General features: G+C 32.8%; 1 protein-coding gene across 7 annotated transcripts in view; it reads left to right on the forward strand.

Moving 5' to 3' along the window:
- Nucleotides 1-23,258, forward strand: part of EPHA5 (EPH receptor A5) — a 355,806-nt gene that overhangs the window by 234,948 nt on the left and 97,600 nt on the right. For all 7 annotated transcript variants that reach the window (XM_023253073.2, XM_023253075.2, XM_023253074.2 and 4 more), the window contains one exon: nucleotides 21,429-21,553. In XM_023253073.2, coding sequence (XP_023108841.1) covers nucleotides 21,429-21,553 — 125 coding nt within the window. The remainder of the gene's footprint in view (nucleotides 1-21,428; nucleotides 21,554-23,258) is intronic.

A 23,258-nucleotide genomic window follows, 5' to 3' on the forward strand; every position in this document is an offset into this window, starting at 1 on the left:
CATCCAACTTCGGCTGAGGTCATGGTCTCACTGTTCGTGAGTTCGAACCCCGTGTCAGCTCTGTGCTGACAATTCAGAGCCTGGAGACTGCTTTGGATTCCGTGTCTCCCTCTGTCTCTGCCCTTCCCCTGTTCATACTCTGTATCTCTCTTTAAAACAAAAATAAATAAATATTTTAAAAATAAAATAAAATAAAATTGTAAAAGACCAGTCACTATCTTCAAAAGCTCATAATCTATTGGAGGCACTGGTTTTACACCAAAAGTAAAATTTTAGTAATAATAATAACAACAATGACAATACAAACTATCCTAATTATAACATTAGTGATACAGCATATTATCTGGTTTTTAACTCTTATTCCAGCTTTCTTTCTTGCTTTTGCCTACAATGCATATCCTTCATGCAAACATCACGAAGTGTGATATAACATTTTCTTAGCACTTAGTCATTGTACTTATATTCCTTCAGTCCAAATGGTCCCTGCCCTTTTTATCTGATGGAAAAATTTCCATTTTAAGCTTTAGCTCACGTATTTCTTTATTTAAATTCTTTCATAATGCTCCTCAATCCCATGTGGTTATTCACTACCTTCCTTTTTGTTTCCACAGTCTTCAGCTTATATTTTAGAAGCCAGATATGGGAGGTGATTCCAAACAAGATGAAAATATATAAAAATATATACATGTATGTATATATGTATGTATGTATATTTATATACATGTATATACTTTCACATTTACATTAATAATTATATTCATATATATAATCCTGAGAGGTAAATGAGCTTGCTTGATTGATTTAACTGATGTGGGGGGTTTGGGGGGAGGAATTCACGTAAGAATAGGTTGAAAAAACAAATGTGATACACTACCTGATATCACTAAAATATTTGAGTTAATGGTATGATTATTCTTGGTGGTCTCTTGATCATTACATTAATGGTTTATAGATAAATCAATAGTATTTTGAATGTAGCTTCACAAAAGCATGAGACTTGGTTATGTTGTTCACTGCTGTTTTTCCAGCAACTAAAATAGTGCCTGGCAAATGGTAGCTTCTTTGCAAGTAATTAATTAAATGGAAGAATGATTCTACTATGATGTTTTATGAACAGATAAATACTGTTTTCAATTCTGAAACCAGAGGATTTCATTTCTGACACTTTTTTAAAAGGGACGAGTATGAAGCCTTTGAGATTTGATAAGACACCACAGGAAAGAAAAAGGAAATGGATGCTTAAATTTTAGCCCTGTACATCAATGTGTTTTTTAATATAAGATTTTTATTGTGTTAGTATTAAATTTAATATGGCTTCAAATACCTGTGACCTTGGAGTTAAGTGAGACAAACATAATCCCAATTTTACAAATGAATACAGTAAGACACTAGTAGGATTTCTGATGCCACTACTTTTGGACAGAACTTAAGTTGGATTCCAAATTCATTCTAGAATCCAAGATGGAATCCAGTTTCATACTGGGAAGTAACAGAGTTGAAATCCTGTGAATGAATTTGTCGTTAGCAGCATTGGTAATTTGCTTCTACATCAGAAATTTAGGTCAATTCTTAATTATAGAGTTTTTTTTATAAAAGTATCATTGGTTGTGAAGTTTAGTAACATATCATCAATTGTATCATGTTAATATTTAATAAAAATGGAAAGTCTTTTATTACTCTTTATGGATTATCCAAAATTTGATGTCTTTTTATTAATGAAGAACAAATGTTCTTAAGAGGGCTTAAGGCCCTCTTGGAAAGTTTTCCCAGAACTTGTTAGGACTGATGGCCACTGAATACAATAAGAAATAGTCTCTGATTGGCAGGAAGCCAGAGATTCTTTGTGAGAATTTATAAGCCCAGTATGACAGCTCTGTTTGCCTTCTTCGCAAGAATATTCTGAACCAAGATTCTAGAATAAATCTGAGAAAGATGTCTTTGTAATGTGTGGATAAAAAGGGAAAGTGAAAATATTGTTTTTTAAATATATTTTTATCTTGTGTAAATATTCATGAAATCACCCTTTTACTGTATTTAGGCACACTTACAAAAATTAGCACATCATTCATAAATTCCTGGCAATGAACACTGTAAAAAGAGATTTCTTTCCTCCCCTACCATGTTATTGTGATGGAAATATACAGATCAAAAGCCTGGTACCATTTACTCATGAGAGGATAAAAAGAAAAGAGATGAGTACTGAATTATGGGGAAAAAACAACCTTAGGCATTATGTAATTGATCAAAAAGTCATTAAACTCTCCAAGTCCCAGTAGGTGCAAGTTAGTTATGGATAGATAATCTCATGTCTAAATAGCCAAAGTTAGTTATGGTTGCGGTAATTCCTATATTTGTATGATTTCATGCTGATTTGACTGTTTAAAATATGCACATTTAAAAATATCTACAGTGCTACTGAATCTAAGAATATTTTACTGAATTTCATGCATACTGTGAAATGAAAAATATTTAATTTTGTCTCAAGTTAGGGAACTTCTGACACACATGTGGGGCCAAATTATCTTTGTTTTATCAGACTCTTTGGGGTTGTTTTGTTTTGTTTTGTTTTATCAGACTCTTTGGATCACCCCATCAATACCTCCATCATTTTTATATGGAGATGATTTAATTATAAGGAAATAAACCATTGGATTGTGTAAGTAATGTATTTTTAAATTTTTTTTAATGTTTACTTATTTTTGAGGGACAGACAGAGACAGAGAACGAGCAGGGGAGGGGTAGAGAGAGACACACACACAGAATCCAAAGCAGGCTCCAGGCTCTGAGCTGTCAGCATAGAGTCCGATGTGGGGCTTGAACTCACGAACCACGAGACCATGACCTGAGCCAAAGTCAGATGCTTAACAGACTGAGCCACCCAGGTGCCCCTGTATTGTCTAAGTAGAGTTTTAAAATAGAAGGGAACAGATATAGATTTAATAGGAAAGTGCCTCTAAGAAGATGTCTGTCCCTTGATTAGTTACACTTTTTGTTCTTGTTTGTAACACTACATTGGTAGACTTTGATAAATAGTTGATCAGAAAACAAAAACATTTCTCCAAAATATTAAATACTATATTTGAAGAATACAAATCATTTCATTAAAATTATCTGTATAGAGTCTCCACATTTTCTAGTTCTATTTCATCAGATCAACTTCACCTCAAAAGATGAAGCTACCCCAAATGACCTACGTCCTGTAACTATAGGTCGATTTCAGCAACTCTCCTCTCTAAAGCTGCTTAGTTGGTCTCAATAAATAGAACTTGTTCTTGTATCAAACTATTACATAATTAACTGTTGTTATCCTTCTCCACTGAGAATAATATAGTGTCTATTACCAGGTGATGAAGTGTTTAAATTCAATACTCACAGTATAACAAATATTTAGGACCCAAGAGTTGAAAAAAAAAACATGTTTAAAAATTTTTAGATTAGGTAATTTTCATTAATGCAGATATTTAATTAGCCTGATGGTCAAGACACATTACCATGTATCAGGGCTTCTCTGATCAATTCCAGAAGGACTTTTCTTTTTCCTCCCAGTACTTCATTGCTATGCTTATAGAATTTTTTTAAGTATCAGAGAAAATAGCAGAGATACCCTGCTCTACAATGTTAATTTTACATATAAAAAGGCTCAGTGATTTGCTCCTAATGCTAAGATAGTTGCAGAGCCAGAATGGAAGTTCTACTTATTCTCTGATCTGTTTTTAGTAACCATAAGAACTTTTCAGAGAACAAAGAGTAGGGAGTAAACAGCCTATCTCTAGAAAAATGCTTCAGAATATTTCTAGGATCTGTCAATCCAGTTGGATATCCCAGCTCTCTATGGTCATGTGAGTTAGTATCAAGGTCTGTAATATTTTGATTTCTTAGTTTGTGCTACACTTAAAAAATCCTTTGAAGATGAAATAGACCATATAAATGCTATTACAACTATTATGCCTTCAAGCATACTTCTTCAACTAAATTCTGCAAATATTATTCTTGGCCCATAGGTGTGGTCTAATCAATGCAACTACTTCTTCTCTGTGCTGGGAAACCTATAACAGTGGATACAAAGCAAATACTGATCCCAAACACCTGTGACACAAATCTTAAACTCTCAGTGACAATAAGTTGTGATTAATTATGTGTTAATAAAACATCGTGAAAGTTCATGAACTTGCCTAGGGTCCATATTTAGTTTAGGACCAAGTGTTAGTCACGATTTGGAAATTATAGTCAAGATTTGACTTGCCTTTTCTTTTATGTGGTCATTATAATGTAATATTGGCTGTTGATGTTAAATTCCTTTTCCTCTATATGCCACAATTTGTACACAAGGAAGATAAGAAGATAATGGAGAAATTATAGGGACCCATTTTTTTGTGTTGTGTCGTTTACATACTTCATTTTAATTATTATATCTTAATACAGCATTGTGTCTGGCTGGAGCATTTAATTGAAGAAACTGGAAAAGTCACAAAAATTACTTCTAAACAGAGCATTCCCTGGGTTGGGTACTTCATGGTCTAATAAATATTAGTAATCATTTTAGGTTTAATGTTACAATTTAATTCAAGGCGAAAATTTCTGCTTCCTCAATTAGAATTTATAAACATTTGATGAAAGATTGTAGTAATTTCTGTAGAAGGCACGTTATGAATGGAAAAGTGATTTGGAGGTGAAGCAAAGGAATTTTTTTTTAATATTTTGTAATGTTTCAAAGAGAATTCGATGAATTTTTGAGAAAAAAAACCTGCATAAATGAATGCAAGTGAGATATTAATGTGCTGTGTTTAAGTAACTCTATGGAAAGTGTTTGGAAATATGTATATAAAATATAATTCAGTAGGTGCATTTGACAGTTCCATAACAGAGATGTTATCATAAATATATTGCCTTAAAACATATTATTATGTGGAAAGGCAAAGCCTATAAAGTGATACAGATAAAACCCAACAAATTATATACAGAATATGTATACATGTGGTAGGTTGAATAATGGCCCTACAAAAATGTTTCTATCCTAGTCCCTGAAATCACTGAATATGCTACTTTACATGGCAAAGAGAACTTTGTGGATGTGATTAAGTTACGGATTTTAAGATTGAACGATTACCCTGTATTATTGGTGTGGGCCCAATATAATTATGACAGCCTTTATAAAAAAAGAGGCAATAGAGTTAGAAGTAGAGAAAGATATGTCTGTGGAACCAGAGGCTGGAGTGGTATGCTTGGAAGGTAGAAGGGGCTAGAGACACGGAAGTGGAACCCTCTAGAAAGTGGAGAAGGCAAGGGAATGATTTCTTTCTGAAACCTTCAGAAGGAATGCAGCTCTATCCATACCTTTATTTTAGACTTTTTCCCTCTTCATGAGAATACATTTGTTTGTTTGTTTGTTTTTAAGTCACTAAGCATGTGGTAGTTATAGCAGGTAATAGGAAACATATAAAATAGGGTGTTGTGCCAGGGCTATGTTAAAATGTGTCTTTGTGTCTGACTGTCTGGGAGAATGAAATCAAGCATTATATGCCAATATTGTAGCCAAGGTATGTTTATCATAACACATTCTAAGGAACTATCAAAAATATTAGCATGGTCTTAGGTCTTGGTTTCACCAAATTAAGGTCTAATAATTAGGGCCTTGGGATATTTTGTTGTGTATGTATTACTTTTTAATATGGAGCCTTCCCTAAATTTTACCTTGATTATGTCTGGATTCCATTGTTACAGAACAAGCAATATGTTTATATTATTGAAGTCATTTTTAAGGTCACAAAAATACAAAAAACTATATTAAAAATAAACATCATGTGGTATTTTAGTGAACTATAAAGAATCTACTTCAGTCCTAAATTGTGCCTAATATTTCCTTATTTTGCTCTGGGTTAGGTACTTAATTACATATGATGCTTTGAAATCAGTGGGTGAAGTTATTATTATATATATGTATATATGTGTATGTGTAACATACATATATTCAGATATATACATATGGTATATTAATACATATAATCTGTGTATATATAATATATATTCATAAGTATATCTATATAATGAGATGCTTAGTAAAATTAATTCAAAGTATGCCTCATTTATATATAGAAGTAGCAGGTGAGTTATCTTTAGAATCAGACATATCTGGGTTTAAATCCTAACTTCACTGCTTATGAGCTATTAGTACTGAAAACATAGATGCACTAAATATACTTACATATATATTTATGCATTATATATTTACATATGCATATATTTATATATGCACATATACATTTATATATGTATTAGTGTATTATATACTATATAAATTTATCAATTTGTATAACATTTTTTACCTGCTTTCTCAAAAAATAAGATACAGTATGCTCTAGGCAGATATAAAAGCAGTAATAGAAAGTGAAAGCTAATGGACTAATGTCAATGATGAAGAAAAATGACGAAAAGTTTAATTGAGAGAAGAACTCAACACGGCAATCTAGGGCTACTTGAGATAATTCTCAGCCAGAACTTATGAAATCTCCTGACTGTTGTTTCCACTAATTAACTGTAGACATTATAAAGAGATGCAAATGAACTTTGCTTCCACTATTTTTAAATGATTTTGTTGGGTCACAAATGTCTATGCCTTGTTTCACTTCTGTATGTATAGTGATTTTTCTGCATAACAGGCGATTATGTATAACCATGTCTTTGAAAAGCACAATAAAATTATATTTATTGTAATTCTTAGTAATTTTCACCTGCCCTGATTGTCCCTTCTATTCATAAGAATTTGTTAATCTGGTTTCATTTTTACTCATAAGAGAGAATGAACTTGTTAAGGTTAACTGAACTCAAGTTTACTCCCTTTTGGCATTTAAATAAAAGCTAACAGAAAAGTAACAATGGCATTTGTCAGTCTCACCCATAGATTTTGAAAAACCAAGGTTCTATTATGTTTTTAATGATGATATTACATCTTCACCACTTGTCAACAGTATTTTGTAGCAGTTTCTTGTTTCACTCGCTTCTTGATTGATGGATTCCACCCCCCAACCCCCCTTAGGCACCTACCATGTGCTTATCTTTTTTCTAGTAACAGAGGATACAAAGACAAATTAGGCCACTCACTGTACTCAAAACTTATGTAGTCTGGGAAGCAGATAAATAGAGGAATAGTTTAACTTTCTGTATTTGTGGTGTATAATACTCTCCCAAATAATTTATTTTTAATATTCCAGTTTTATGATCACTTGCCAGGACACGTGGAGTTGTTGACTGCGATAATCCAAGTGACTAGTCTCTGACACATACTGGTTTTTCAGTAATTATGAAAGAAGGAAGGGAAGGAAGATGAGTGGAGGATTTCTGATACCATTCTTTTTCCCTCGGGGGGCCTCTTAAAAGACCCTGTGATAGAGAGAGAGGTAGATGGTTTGAGACTTGGGGAAAGAATATGCTGGGAAATAGAAAGAAGAGATTTACATGACACCTCCACATCCTTTCTGTGTTACTCTATAGCACAGACCCTGATTGTTCCAGTGTAACTCCTTGCAAGTTATTATTTATTTACCATAAAGCATAAGCGTTGTGAAATATGTATTTATTAAATATATATAAATTAGAGGATATTCATGGTTCTCTGTATGATAATATTTGTCTCAAAGAGTTTAACTGTGCATTTCTGAGTGGCAGAGAAGACTGAATTGCATCTAGCTTGTAAAAAAGTGCTCAAAATCCGTAGTCCATCTGGTCTGTGGTGTCACACATGGAGAGCAATCATTACCTATGTACCGTTAATGCTTGTAAGGATTGTGATTTACCTTAGGGCTTTTTTCTAAGAAGAAAATTTTTAGGTTTCATCAGTATGGAAGTATATATAGGGAGCTCTCACACATTTGTATGTTTTATTCTTAAGTGTGTTAGGGTAGTTAAAATTGTTTCGAACAATTGCTTCAGGTTATGCAACTCAGAATAGACACAATTATATGTCACCAAGTGCATATTGTGTGTACGACAATAAAGGGTTGCCTATTTTTTTTTATTACAGATTGGTTGTTTACATTTTGTTTTCTGTAATCAGCTTTGGAAGACACTATAGGAATTGAATGAAAATTAAGACATTGAGCTATGTAAAGGAAAATTAGATATTGTGAGTAATCTTTAATATAATTTGATGCTCAAGTAAGTACTGAGTGTAGCATCTCTATTATGAAAGATTCTTTCATTGTTCTATGGTACACTATTTAAGAATGCAAATTCTGAAGCTAGACTTCTTAGATCTGCCAGTTCCTGATGGGCTGATTGGATAAGTTACTTAACTTCTTGGTACTTCAGAAGGGGATGGTATTAGTCCTTACTTCCTAGGGATGTTAGAAAGATTGAATGATTTAATGTGTATAAAGTGCTTAGACTTTAAAGCACATAATATTTACTATAAATGCAATATGTCATCATTGTGAGGTAATTACAATAGCTGCTTTATCCATGTATACATCCATAAATGTATTTGTTCATTTATTTAGCCAACATTTGTTAAACATTTGTCAAAGTAAACTTTGGACTTAGTTCTTTCTAATAACTGAAATTTTACAAAATATATCATCTTGGGCATTTTACAACCAGAATTTTGTTTGTTTGTTTGTTTGATATTGTTTTTTGGTAAATGTGAACACAAACTACTATTCCAGGGGAACCAAAAATATGGACCTTTTATGTCGTTTGAACCTCTGATGACAAATGGATAGTGCTTTATTTTGTTGGCCTTCAGAATTTCTGTGTGATAATTGTAAGTACAAAATGGGTTTACGTGCCTCTTGAATATTGGCTAAGATTTTCCACAACTTGAAGAATATGTGGGTTTGAGTCCCTGAAAATTAGTCCCATGGTAAGGACCAACAAATTAAATACCTGATAGCATTACTAATTTGGAACAGAATATCTTGATTTGGCTTTCCTCTGGACTTCAAAAGGTTGACTAGCTGTAATCACTAATCTTGTATTCTTTCTAGTTATAAGCTGTCATGTCACTGCTAGAAATTACACTATTTTAAGATATTGTGAATGGGATGTTTATGAGATCAGCTGATAAGTATCACTCAGTTCTCTCTGGTTATTTTGTAGTCATAAACTTCAAATTTTGTTTGTTTCCACTGGCACAATTTCAGATTTTAAAGGAGTATTGCCAGATGGCCTTAGAAAGAATATATTTAGAGAAAGAAGTTGTGGTGGCCTTGAATTTTAATGATATATTAGGAATCTAATATATTTTCTTAAAACCGTAAGTAATAAAAGATAACTTATTATCATGATTTTTGTTGAATTAAATAATTCCTGTTACTTGCATAGCTATGTAAAATTAAGAACAATGGGAAATGATAAAGGATAAAACATGAGCTACTTATGTTTATAATGTATTTATTTTATTCTTTAAAATGCTAGATCAGACTAGTTTTGACTGTGAAAATCTTGAAGTAATTAAGATTTGAATTGCAGTTTCCACTGTATGTCTTTGTTACTGTTAGTGGATTTTTCTGTGGTTAAGTCCTTTTATAATACGTATTTATAAGAAGACATTACTTTTTATGAAAAAAAGAAAAGTGTGCTAACCTAATTACTATTTATCCACCTAAAAAACTCAATATCATACCTTCTATTAAGGTTTAATATGGATAAACAATATTGAAAATTATACATAGAACTATAGTCCTTGAATATAATGTAACTGAATAATACTGGGTTGATTAAGGTTTTCCAACTGTGCCACATCATTTACTAGACATAATTTTTTAAAAGGATACTGTAAAAATTGTTTAAACTCCGTTTCTCATAAAATGGGTACTGTGGTTATTGAGATTAAATAATCATTGATGTGAAGGCCACTTTGTGTACTAAAAATTCCATTACAGAGTAATAAGGAATAAATGGAAAACAAATTCTATGATAATTTATTTGATGTGGGATTAATTTTGTTATCCACACAGAGGCATGTTGTCATTTTACACATTGTTACATTTAATATTTGTTTTTGTAATTTGCATGATTGTTTTGGAAAATGGTGACTATAAATGCCAGTGATATAGTTGTCTATTTTTATTATTGCCATTTACTTTTCTAATTAACACCATTGTGAATATGACTTCAAAATGATATTTGAAGCATATGGTTTAATACTATTAAGTCTGATCATGCCAAAAATTACTTCTTTGCAATTAAGTTGCTTTTATTTCCTACTGAAAACAATTAATTTTCAATATCTTATGATTTTCAAGTCTTTGGAAAAAAAACACACCATACCTAATGGGACGTTTTAGTTCATAGGTTCTTTTTATCAAAAAGGATATCATCTCTCTACAACTACTGACATTTAAGGCCAAGTTTTTGTGGTATGGTCTTTCAAAACTTCACTGAGCTCATATATCAAAAGATCCTGTTGCAGGCTCTTAAAATGGAATGATTGTAGGTTTTGTCTGAATGAGCAGATTGAATTTTTATTTGAGAAAGAAACTGCTAAAATGCCCTCTTTCTTTAGAAGAGAGCCTGGATACCAGGTGTGTTGAGAATGCACTGAAGTTATTTTTCTTGGTCCAGTAGCATCAAATGACAAAGTAGTGATAAGTGTATATTATATGTAGAATAAGTGTGTGTGTGTGTGTGTGTGTGTGTGTGTGTGTATAATATATATATATATATATATGTATACGTATAATTTATATTCTGTATATAATATGAGATACAAAATTTATGACATAATATGTAGTGAGTGTGTATATATTTCAAAATATATGCCTTACTTTTCCATTTTAACAACTTCAGATATGTTTGTAATTTAATTAAACTGTATTTCTCATTAATTTAAAAAAATCTTATTTTTTTACCTTCAAATAATAGATGTTTACTCTAAAGCTTTAAAACTGGCATAATTTCTGCTTTTTGCAGACATTGTTCTCAGCACTATCCAAATATTAGCTCACATGCTCTAAAGGCTTAGTTTGAAGCATTTTTTTCTTTTTTTAATTTTCTTTTTTACTTTTTTAAATTTACATCCAAATTAGTTAGCATATAGTACAACAATGATTTCAGGAATAGATTCCTTAGTGCCCCTCACCCATTTAGCCCATCTCACAACCCCTCCAGCAACCCTCAGTTTGTTCTCCATATTTATGAGTCTCTTCTGTTTTGTCCCCCTCCCTGTTTTTATATTATTTTTGTTTCCCTTTTCTTGTGTTCATCTGTTTGTCTCTTAAAGTCCTCATATGAGTGAAGTTGTATGATTTTTGTCTTTCTCGGACTGACTCATTTCACTTATCATAATACCCTCCAGTTCCATCCACGTAGTTGCAAATGGCAAGATTACTTCTTTTTGATTGCTGAGTAATACTCCATTGTATATACAAATACCACATCTTCTTTATCCATTCATCCATCGATGGACATTTGGGCTCTTTCCATACTTTGGCTATTGTTGATTGTATTGCTATAAACATAGGGGTGCCTGTGTCCCTTCAAAACAACACACCTGTATCCCTTGGAAAAATGCCTAGTAGTGCAATTGCTGGGTCATAGGGTAGTTCTATTTTTAGTTTTTTGAGAAACCTCCATACTGTTTTCCAGAGTCGCTGCACCAGCTTGCATACTGTAGTTGGACTAAACCAGATTATGTATGAATGAGCAAACAAATCTTTACCAAAAATACTAATGGATCAGGAAAATATTAAATATAGGAAAGAATAATACCCAAATGAAGAAAAACAAATATGGTGACAGAGATCAGGGTATAACAGTCAATAATAGTGAGCTAAAGGTTTAGGACAGCAGCAGTTCACAGAACATTAGCACAAATCCAGTTTCTAACCTCAGTTTTCTAAATTTATGTAATTAGGTTAAAAAAATAACTAATCTTAGCATGGTTTACCATTAGTGATTCCCAAATTTTACTAGTAAAATGATTCAGTTAGAGAGTCTTTATTAAAACTTCGCCCCAGTCTGACCACCTAATTCAGAATTTCCTAGAAAGAAAACTAATGATCTATATTTTTAGGAAAAACTGGTCCAGGCCAACCTGGATAATAAGAAGCTCCTAAATATGATGAATTATGCATGGCAGGGATAAGGGGTGGCTTCCAGCTGGCAGATAGTGACAACCCAGATGTCCAAATTTTGACCTCAGAATCAGTTATTAGATACTTATATTTTTTTTTAGAAATTGTATGCAAATAAATTAATACATTACTCATGTAGAGGGACTTTTGTAGGAAAGTAAAAGAAGTGCCGTCTGAGGAAGTTTTAACACATTCATGGACTGTCACAAACTGAGAGGATTTCAATGTTGCCTTGTTTGGCTTTCTCAAAGCTTTAAGATTCAAAATATAGGTAGATAAGTCAAATGCATGGAGATATATTATTTTTAAATACAAGTAATAAATTCATGGTTCTGTCTATAATCTATTTTTGTCTACACAAATAACGTTGGGTAAGTGACTGATGAACGGTATTTTCTTATTCCACTTAACACAATTAAGTTTTATGTTTCCATCATATTCATTCTCTTATTTTTATAGACATTCTATCCTAAGTGAACTATTAGTCACTTCAAAATTCAAAAACTTTTCAGTGCAATAAAAAAATCTATAATTATCAAGGAAGTTTGCCTATAAGTATTTATTACTATAGATTCATGAAATTCACTGGATGTAGAATATCAAAACATCTTCTCTCTACAGGTACTCTGCCTTTTGATCTCACCCAACATTTAGAACAGTGACAAGTTCAGAGAAGAGGCTAGAAATGATTTTGATTGATGGAATCATTTAAGAATTATGGAGAATCCATTATTGAAGTCTTCTGAAACAACTGACTGACATTTTACAACTGATATTATTACAAAGGGTATTTATTTGGCACCCACCCTATATCTGATAATATACAAAGAGAATCATATTTCAACATTACAAAAAGATGAGTTTGTATCACTGTTACTACTTTAAATATAAAAAAGACATTTATAGAGGTTAAGTAACCTAAACAGGGTCACATAGCTAGAAAAATGATTGGCTGCCAAAGGATTTGAAGCCAGTTTTGTTTGACTTGAAAGCTATGTCATGGCACTCTTTCTATGTGGGGATAATGTACCTTAAGCTAGCTTTCCATCTTTGAAGAGGTAGGACACATTCTGCTTTACATAATGATGGCAGGGTTTTGTATATCATTGCTTGACCTGCTGAGATTTTAGTGATTTCTAGTTATATCATTATCAATAAGTCAAACAGACATAGATTAGCAATTCTTTAACCGCTAGACATATATACTAGAATTGAACAATTAAGTAAATGTTTGGTAGATGGCTGGAACCACTGTTGGAATATGAGGTTATAAATAACTAGTGTGGAAGCTATGATGACCTGTGTAGTAACTCATTAGAGTTGGTAATATCAGTATATACTCATGTTTCATTTAATATTCATATGTATGTAGATATAAGTATATATCTATAGATACACATAGGTTGACATACACACATTTAGTTCCCAGATCTATGACTTGAAAGGAGAAACCATGACACCCCAGTAGCAAAGAGCATATCTGGATCTTGGTTTCTGATAACATTCTCCAATAGAAGAAACCAGTGCTCTTAGGAGAAAGGACTGATTCTAGAACTGTGTGCATCTGATCTAGTAGTGCCATAAAGTAAATAAAATATATATAATATATATTATATTATATATTCATATATAAATTAAATATTAATTTATAATATATAATACATATAATTATATTATATAATATGAATATATATATATTCTATTCTAACCTGAGTGTGGTCTTCTCCTCCCATTCTGACCATAATAATATAATTTAATATATTTATAATATAGTATATATAATATAATATGTAATAATATAAATATAATATAAATATATTAAATACAAATATATATGATATTTATATATAAATATTTGTATACATATATATAAAGAAAACCAACAAACCCACAATGATAAGGGTGTATCAGAGAGACTGAAAGAGTAAATCAATGGTCAAAGTTTTAACAATTTGAGTTGCAAAATAAAGTATTAGATTTTATACCAATGTATAAAAAATTCCTTGCATTTACATTGATATAAATATGTGATTAAACAAACAAACAAATAAGGAAGAATGGACAAATCTCATATGCAGATAACTTATGCAAATACTCTGGCCTCAAGGAAGTACAGTATACTCCCCATTCCTTAAGTGCAGGCTGTACATAGTGACTTCCTTCCAAAGATTAAAGTATGGAAAACTGGAAAAAGAAACTTGATTAACACTACTGCAGTTGGGCAATCAAGGTTAACCTAATAGTGATGCTATACTGATAGTATGTACCCTTGATATGATGTAATAAAAAGGAGCTTTACCCCAAAAACCTCGTAACTCTAATCATGAGAGAAACATCAAATCAATAATGATTGAGAGGTATTCTAATTCTTATCAGTATACTGAAAAAAAATGTCAAAAGCACCAAATCATACAAAGTCTGAGAAAGTATTACAGCCAAGAGGATCCTAAGGAGACACGGCGACTATACCATGTAATCTGGTATACTGGATGGAATCTTGGGACAGAACAAAGATAATAAATAAAAACTAAGGAAATCGGAATAAAGTATGGACTTTAGTTAATAATAATGTGTTAATATAATTTCATTAATTGTGACAGATGTACTGTTTACACTGTTGTGAGATATTCCTAATAGGAGACACTAAGTGTGGGATATGTGGGAACTTCCTGTACTCTCTATATTATCTTTCTATAAATGTAAAAATATTTTAAATTAAAATAAATTAAACAAACAGACAAAAACATTAACCCATAATGGGAACTGTAACTGGCCTGAAGGATCAGTACCTTGCTTATCATACTATTAGTTAAATGTCAGCTCCACCATTGAAGCTGTAATACAGAAACAAATGGAATGTTCTCACAGACCCAAAATGTGAAATTCAGAAGTTACATAAATTGTTTTGTTCTGTTCACAACGTGATTTCTTTAGTATTTTTGTTCTTCCTACCCTATGGCAGTAATACTTTTATGATTTAACATCATTCAACAAAAATTTACAAGCAGAAATGCTCTGAGTCATCATTCTCATTTTGTGCCATGCTCACTTCATGAAAGCTTGAACAGGTAAAGAATGAGTTAACGGTATCAGTGGGAAGATGACTAACATAAATTAAACATGCCCTTGATGCTGACAAATCTGCTTACAGTTATTATTATTATTATTATCATTATCATTATTGAGACAGAGAGAGAGACAGCGAGAACATGAATGGGGATTGGACAGAGGGAGAGGGAGAGAGAATCCCAAGCAGGCTCCACACACGGGCTTGATTCCACCACCCTGAGATCGTGACCTGAGCCAAAATCAAGAGTCCAGTGCTTAACTGACTGAGCCATCCAGGCACCAATTGCAGTTATTTTAATGTGCATAATATCTGTAAAATACTTTACAAAAGTAAAGCACTGCCATCCATAATTTGCGCATCATCATCATGTCCTCAGGAGCTGTCAGTGTCCCCACTTTCATCAGCTTTACCCAAATGAGTCAGAGAGGTGTTGTCACTGAGGAAATTATTTCTGAACTTTACTCCTAAACTATTCTAACCTGAGTGTGGTCTTCTCTCCCCACTCTGACCAAGCTGTAAAGAATGCTATTTAGTCTCTGAGAAAACCCAGTCTGGAAAACAATGGTGCTTTTTAAATAGAGTCATCTTTGAAAGCTACACAATTTCTGTTTAACTCTGATGGAGGTAAATAACAAAGTATTCCACTTCAGGCTAATTATATCTATGTTAATATTTAGTTGATAACCTCACTTTGAAATGGTTTATTATTTTTTTAAAGGATTGGTTAAATTTTAAAATAAAACACAAATTCCCAAATCATAAGATCCTAGTGTATGCACTTAAGATGAGACAAACTCAGTTTTGTCTGATGATGTCATACATGATCATGTATGTATTTCCCATTCATTCAGCCATGCACCCATTCAACAGATATTTCTGAGATTTCTAGATGCCAAGTAACTTTCTGGAAATTTTTTTTTTATAGCAGTGAGCTAAACCAAATTAATTCCAACCTTCATGGAGCATACATACTAAATTCAATTTATGAATAGAAAAGGGTCAGTATCATCAACTTGTTAGTGTTTCTACTTCTGTATATTTGCTACTTCGCTATAAACACTATGATAAAGTACAGAGTCCATAGCTTACTCTTTTCTTGTTTCCTTGTCTTCTGGATGCTTCTTCCATAGTGCCAACTATGGCGTGACTTTCCCTCATTGGGAAACCAATAAGGACTTTGAACCTATGCCAAAATATGACTGTGAGAACTACCTGTCAATTACAATTTCCATAAAAGTAAACAAACTGCAATTTCAAAGGTACTTTTAGAGAATTTTGGTTTATATGCACAGTGAGCGTTCTTTATTATTGCAGAAAACTCTGAGGAACTGGATATGTTTGAGAAAACAAGATAAAACTGAATATATGAACCCTCTGAACCTGAATATCATAAAGCCCATGATTATAAGAATAAAAAATTACACATTCAAGTTACAGTCATTATCACCCTGTTATGGGTATATGAAACACTAGACAGTTAACTAAGTTTTGTTTTCTACAAGTTGTATCTGTTTCCATTTATTTTAGTATGTGTATGAAAGACATACTTCACCCTTGAGTTTCATAGTTGATTTTGTTGACACAATAAAATAATGTTAAAAGGTTTTATAGATATCACTTTGATTGTTATCAATCATTTGTTCCATACATATATATTAGACTCTCCTCTATCCCAGGCATTGTTCTAGATATAAGAATTCAACAATGAATAAAATAAACAATATCCCTGTCCTCATAAAAATGACATTCTACTTGAGGGATTGAAAAAAAACAAATCTGTAATTCAGATATGTATACCAGGTATTGCAAGTTACAAGAGCTAAGGAGAAAAATAAAATCCTGAAGGAGCAGAGGGCACGGTGAGGAGAGAGGGGCAAGGGTGAGAATTGGTTACTCAAATCATAGAGTGGACAGACAAGGTCTCAGTGGGAAAACCACAGGAGAGGGAGAAAGCCTTGGAGAAGTCAGGGTGAGAAGCACCTCTGATGCTGGAATACCAAGTCCTTAGGCAGAAGTGTGTCTGAGGTGCCCTAAGAACAGACAGCCGGGACAGAGCTAGCAGGAGATGAAGAAAAGATACAGGGTGCCAGAAGATGTGAATCCTTGTGTGCAGTTTGGATTTGTCTTTTACTGTTTAGTGAGTAAATTATATATATTTATATATCATATGTATGATATAATATAAAGTATATCTAAATTCTGTATATAATATGTAAATTGCATATATGTATATATAACTTAATCTCACCAGATGTTTGATGTTGTTCAGATAGGGCTATGACTCTGGCTATACACTATTCCCTATGGCTGGCATCTTTTCTACCTTATATGTGCATTATACATATAATATACATATAATATATAATATATATTATTACTCTCCTTTTCTCTGCACACATGCACACACACGTGCACACGCACACCACTCATTAGTCCATGATAGTCTTTCCTGTGTCTTATCAAAGCTAAAAATTGCAAAGGTAATGATCACTTACATCAAGAAAGATACTAGCCATCACATATTTGTATTGTCACACCCAGAATCTATACAAATATCCATAGATTGACAAAACGGATGTTAAATCAAGTATCCACATCATTGGAATCCAGACACATCTAAAATAGCATATATTTTTCTTTTTTCATTAGAAAAGCCATGTAATAGGCACTGAAGTAATTGTGACTTCTAATAAAATATTTGAGGGAGATGGAAATGAAGGAATTTTTATGAAACTTTAACTGACAAACAATATTATATTAGTTTCAAGTGCAAAAGATAGTCAATATTTTTATACATTATGAAATGATCACCACGATAGGTCAAGTTACCATCTGTCACTGTACAAACTCATTACAATATTATTGATTATATTGCATCCCCCTGACTTATTTACTTTATAACTGTAAGTTGATACCTTTTAGTCCCCTTCACCTATGTCACCTATTTCCCTGTCTCTCAGCTCTTTGACAACTGCCAGTTTATTCTCTGTATCATTTAGCCTGTTTCTGTTTTCTGTTTTATTGTTTTTAATTCCACATATAAGTGAAATCATATTTGTCTTTCTCTGTCAGACTTATTTCACTTAGTATACTACGCTTTAGGTCTATCCACATTGTCACAAATGACAAGCTTTCATTTTCTTATGGCTAATATTCCATGTGTATATACACATATACACACATGCACACACACAAACATACACATATACATATATACCAGGCATATACCATATGTATCACATAAGTAAATATATATATATATACATACATATATATCTTTATAGTATATAACATATATATAGTATAACATATAACATATTTTATAACTTTTCCTCTAATGATGGACACTTAGGCTGCTTCTTTATCTTAGTTATTGTCAACAATGCTGCAATGAACATAAAGATCTTTTCAAATTAGTGTTTTCACCCTTTTTTGGGTAAATACCCAGAAGAGGAATTGCTAGACATTATGGTAGTTCTATTCTTTAATTTTTTGAGGAATCCCCATGTTGTTTTCTTTTTATTTCTTTTTATTTTTTTTAACGTTTCTTTATTTTTGAGACAAAGAGGCAGAGCATGAGTGGGAGAGGGGCAGAGAGAGAGGGAGACACAGAACTTGAAGGAGGCTCCAGGCTCTGAGCTTTTAGCACAGAGCCCAACGCGGGGCTGGAACTAATGAGTGGTGAGATCATGACCTGAGCCGAAGTCAGGTGCTTAACCGACTGAGCCATCCAGGTACCCCACCATATTGTTTTCATAACAGTTGTACCAGTTTATCCACCAACAGTACATGAGAGTTCCCTTTTCTCATATCTTTGCCAACACTTGTTATTTCTTGTCCTTTTGATAATAGCTATTCTGACAGGTATGAAGTGGTATCTCATTGTGTTTTTGATGTGCATTTTTATGATGATTAGTGATGTTGAACATCTTCTAATGTGCTTGTTGGCTGTGTGTCTTTGGAAATGAGTTTCTTCAAGTCTTCTCTCCACTTTTGTTTTAATCGGGTTATGTTTTGCTGTTGTTGCTGTTGTTGTTGTTGTTGTTGTTGTTGTTGTTGTTATTGAGTTGTATGAGTTCTTTATATACTTTGCATATAACCCCTCATCAGATATATCATTTGCAAGTAACTTCTCTTATTCAGTAGGTTGACTTTTCATTTTGTTGATAGTTGCCTTCACTGTGCAAAGGTTTTATAGTTTGATGTAGGTCCATTATTTTTAAGTTTACTTATTTATTTTGAGAGACAGGGGTGGGGAGAAGGGGCAGAGAGAGGGAGACAGAATCTCAATCATGCTCTCCACTATGAGTGCACAGGTGGATGCAGAGCTCAAACCCATTTACCATGAGATCATGACCTGACCTGAGATCAAGAGTCGGACTCTTAACTAACTGAGACACCCAGGGGCCTCAAAATCCCACTATATTTTTTAAAGTTTGCTTTTTGGGGTGCCTGGGTGGCTTACTCAGTTTAGCATCTGACTTCAGCTCAGGTCATGATCTCACAGTTCATGAGTTTGAGCCCTGTGTAGGGCTCTGTGCTGACAGCTCAGAGCCTGGAGCCTGCTTCGGATTCTGTGTCTCCCTGTCTCCCTGTCCCTCACCTTACTTTGCTCTCTCTCTCTCTCTCTCTGTCTCTCTCTCTCTCTCTGTCTCTCTTTCTCAAAAATAAACATTTTAAAAAATTTAAAAATTTTGCTTTTATGCTTTTGCCTGAGGAGGTAAAAATATCTTAAAAAATCACTAAGAATAATGTCTATGTTTTTCTAGGAGTTTTATAGTTTCAAATCTTATATTCATGTCTTTAATGCATTTTTAGTTAATTTTTGTGTATGGTGCAAGATAATAGTCCAGTTTCATCCTTTCACTTGGTTTATTGAAAAGACTGTCCATTCCAATTGTATGTTCTTTCTTCACGTGTCATAAATTAATTGGCCATATTGTGTATATTCATATCCGGACTTTCTGTTCTGTTCCATAGATTTATATTTCTGTTTTTGTTCCAGTATCATACCATTTTGATTACTGTATCTTTGTAGTGTAGTTTGAAATCAAGAAGTATAATACACCCGGTTTTGTTATTGCTTTGGCTATTTGGTGTGTTTTGTGATTCTGTATGCATTTTAGGATTATTTGTTATAATTCTATGAAAAATGTCATTCATGTTTTGATAGGGATTGCACTGAATCTGTAGATTGCTATAGGTGGTGTGGACATTTTAACAAAATTAATTCCTCCAGTCCATGAGTGCAGCATATCGTTCCATTTATTTGTGTTGTCCTCAATTTCTTTCTTCAGTGTCTTATACAGACCTTTCACCTCTTTGATTAATTTTATTCTTTGGTATTTTATCTTTTTTAATGTCATTGTAGCTATGATCTCTTAATTTCTCTTTCTGGTAGTTCATTATTTGTGTATAGAAACACAATAGATTTCTGTGTATTCATTTTATATCCTGGAACTTGACTAAATTAATTTTAGTTTTGATAGCATTTTTGGTAGAGTCTTTAGCTTTTTCTATATATAGTAAGTATCATGTCATCTGCAAATAGTGACACTTACTTATTTTCCAATTTGGATGTCTTTTATTTCCTTTTCTTGCCTAATTGCTTGGGCTATAACTTCTAATATTATATTTAGTAAAAGTTGTAGGAATAGGCATCATTTTCTTGCTCCTTACTTTAGAGGAAAATCTTTCAGATCAGATTTTTTTCTGCTATTGTTTTCGAGAAATATTACAAGTTTAATAACATGTTTGAAGGCAACCCTCACTATATTTAAGATATGATTTTATCAAGGATTATAGGACCCATATCATTATAAAATTATAAAAGAATCTTAATGTTGTGAAAATATGGTAATATAGATAATCATGTGTACTAGCTTAATGGGATATATTATACAGAGTCAATACATTTTAGAAACATGGAAGATATATAAGGTCATCAAAAACATCTTTATTCCATAAGGAGAGTAAGATAGTTCATTTATGTTTCTAAACTTCAAAGAAAAAATGTAGATGTAGGATTCTATATGACTATAGTTTTAAAAAAATTCTCAAGATACTTGATTTATATTTGTAACACACTTTACAGTCTATAAACATTTTTGTTACATAGAGAAAGTAAAATTGTTTTCAGGTTAAAAGAAAATTTAATTGTTTATTCAGTTTTTTGCTAAATTGTTAATGTATAATCATATTATATACTAAGAATGTCATTACAAATTATACCACCTTGTAATTTCAGGACTCTGTTAATCATGCAATTCTTTATTTATACTATTTTGCAGCCCCCTCTCCAGTCACCAATGTGAAAAAGGGGAAGATTGCAAAAAACAGTATCTCTTTGTCTTGGCAAGAGCCAGATCGCCCCAATGGAATCATCCTGGAGTATGAAATTAAATATTTTGAGAAGGTGAGACTAATAGAATAAAGAATGTCCTTTCTTCTTCTCCTCCTTTCCTCCTTCTCCTCCTCATTCTCTTCACCCTCCCTCTCCCCCCTTCTTCCCCTTCCCTTCCTCTCCTTCTCCTTCTCCTCCTTCTTCTTTGTTTCACTTTAGCAACTGCAATTATCCAATTTTTAGAAATGTATGTTGCAATTTTGTGTGTAGATCAATGACATGATTATGGAGGCTAGACGTGTATAGGGAGCATTCTATTTGTATTCCATTAATGCCGAATAGTTTATGCTGCACACTACTGCCATAGAGTCTAATAAGCTTAATTAGGTTTCACAGTATTAAAACATGAAGTCATGGGACATTTTGAGGTGTTGCACTTAAGTTCTTGACCTTCACCAGTGACTGCCATGTACAACAGGGAAAAACACATATGGTTATGGCCATTAATGCTGCATAATATCTATGCTCTTAAAGAGATATGGGTAGATAAGATATGAATATAAAATATAATTTTAAAATCCATATCAAAAATCTAATACTGTATTGTAAACTTTATTTTAAAATTTGAGGGCACAAAATCAGAATTGTATGCCTCACATTCTCTACATTTTCTCAATTTCTTATTTCCTTAGGCCCACTCTTGCATGTTTTGACATAATAGTTGTGAGATCTAAAGGCAATAGTTATCCTTCTTTCTCTTTCCTGAATTCACAACCAAGTGAGCTATTGATAAAGAAATAGTACAGATGGAATATAAAGGTGAACTTAAATTTCTAAAGCAGAACTCTAGTACATAGCTTGGATATGTAGTCACCAGGGGTCTTCCTACACTTCCCACCCCCCATTTTACTTTGATTTTTTAATGAGTCTGGATCTGAATAGCAAACATTCCTTAAAACAACCTGGCTTCTAGTAGAGGAGATATAGAAGTGTGCTCAAACCAGACTATCACTGATGGGTAGGAAACTCTGACTGAGAGTATGTATCCTATGTAAGTAGGAGTAGAAAAGATTAGAAACATATGCAGAGAAGCAGATCCCAAAAGAAAAAGAAAGGACTCAGCCACACCTGCTCAATTTGCTTTCCTTAACCTCATGGAGCCATTACTCCTTCTCTTAGAGGATAGTGAAGAGGGTAGGAAGAAGTTAAAAACTTACTTTGCAATGCCACAGAAATTGTCCAGGCTAGGACATCGGAAAAGAGAGAGGGAATAAGTGGTCTTCCTAGTATTAATGCAAAAATATCAGAAAAAGTACTTATATTCTATTAATGAAAGTTACTTAAAAATTCAACATTCTGTGTACATGTGTAGAAGGAAGAGTATAGGTAAATACATTGAAATACGTTAAATTAATGCCTAGCATTATACAGATTTTTTTAAAAAAATTGTAATGTTTATTTATTTTGGAGAGAGAGCGTGAGTGGGGGAGGGGCAGAGAGAGAGGGGGACACAGAATCTGAAGCAGGCTCCAGGCTCTGAGCTGTCAGCACAGAGCCCAATGCCAGGCTGGAACCCACGAACCATGAGATCATGACCTGAACCAAAGTCAGAGGCCCAACCCACTGAGCCACCCAGCTGCCCCATAGAGATTTTTTTTTAATTGCTTATTTCACTCACTGATTTAACAATTACCAAAAGATAATGACAGAGGGTAAAAACAGTAGTGGGGGACAAAGGGGCTGTCTACACATTCTTTCTAGGTTTTGAATGCCTATA

Source organism: Felis catus, chromosome B1, assembly GCF_018350175.1.
Source record: "Felis catus isolate Fca126 chromosome B1, F.catus_Fca126_mat1.0, whole genome shotgun sequence".
Taxonomy (NCBI): Eukaryota; Metazoa; Chordata; class Mammalia; order Carnivora; family Felidae; genus Felis; species Felis catus.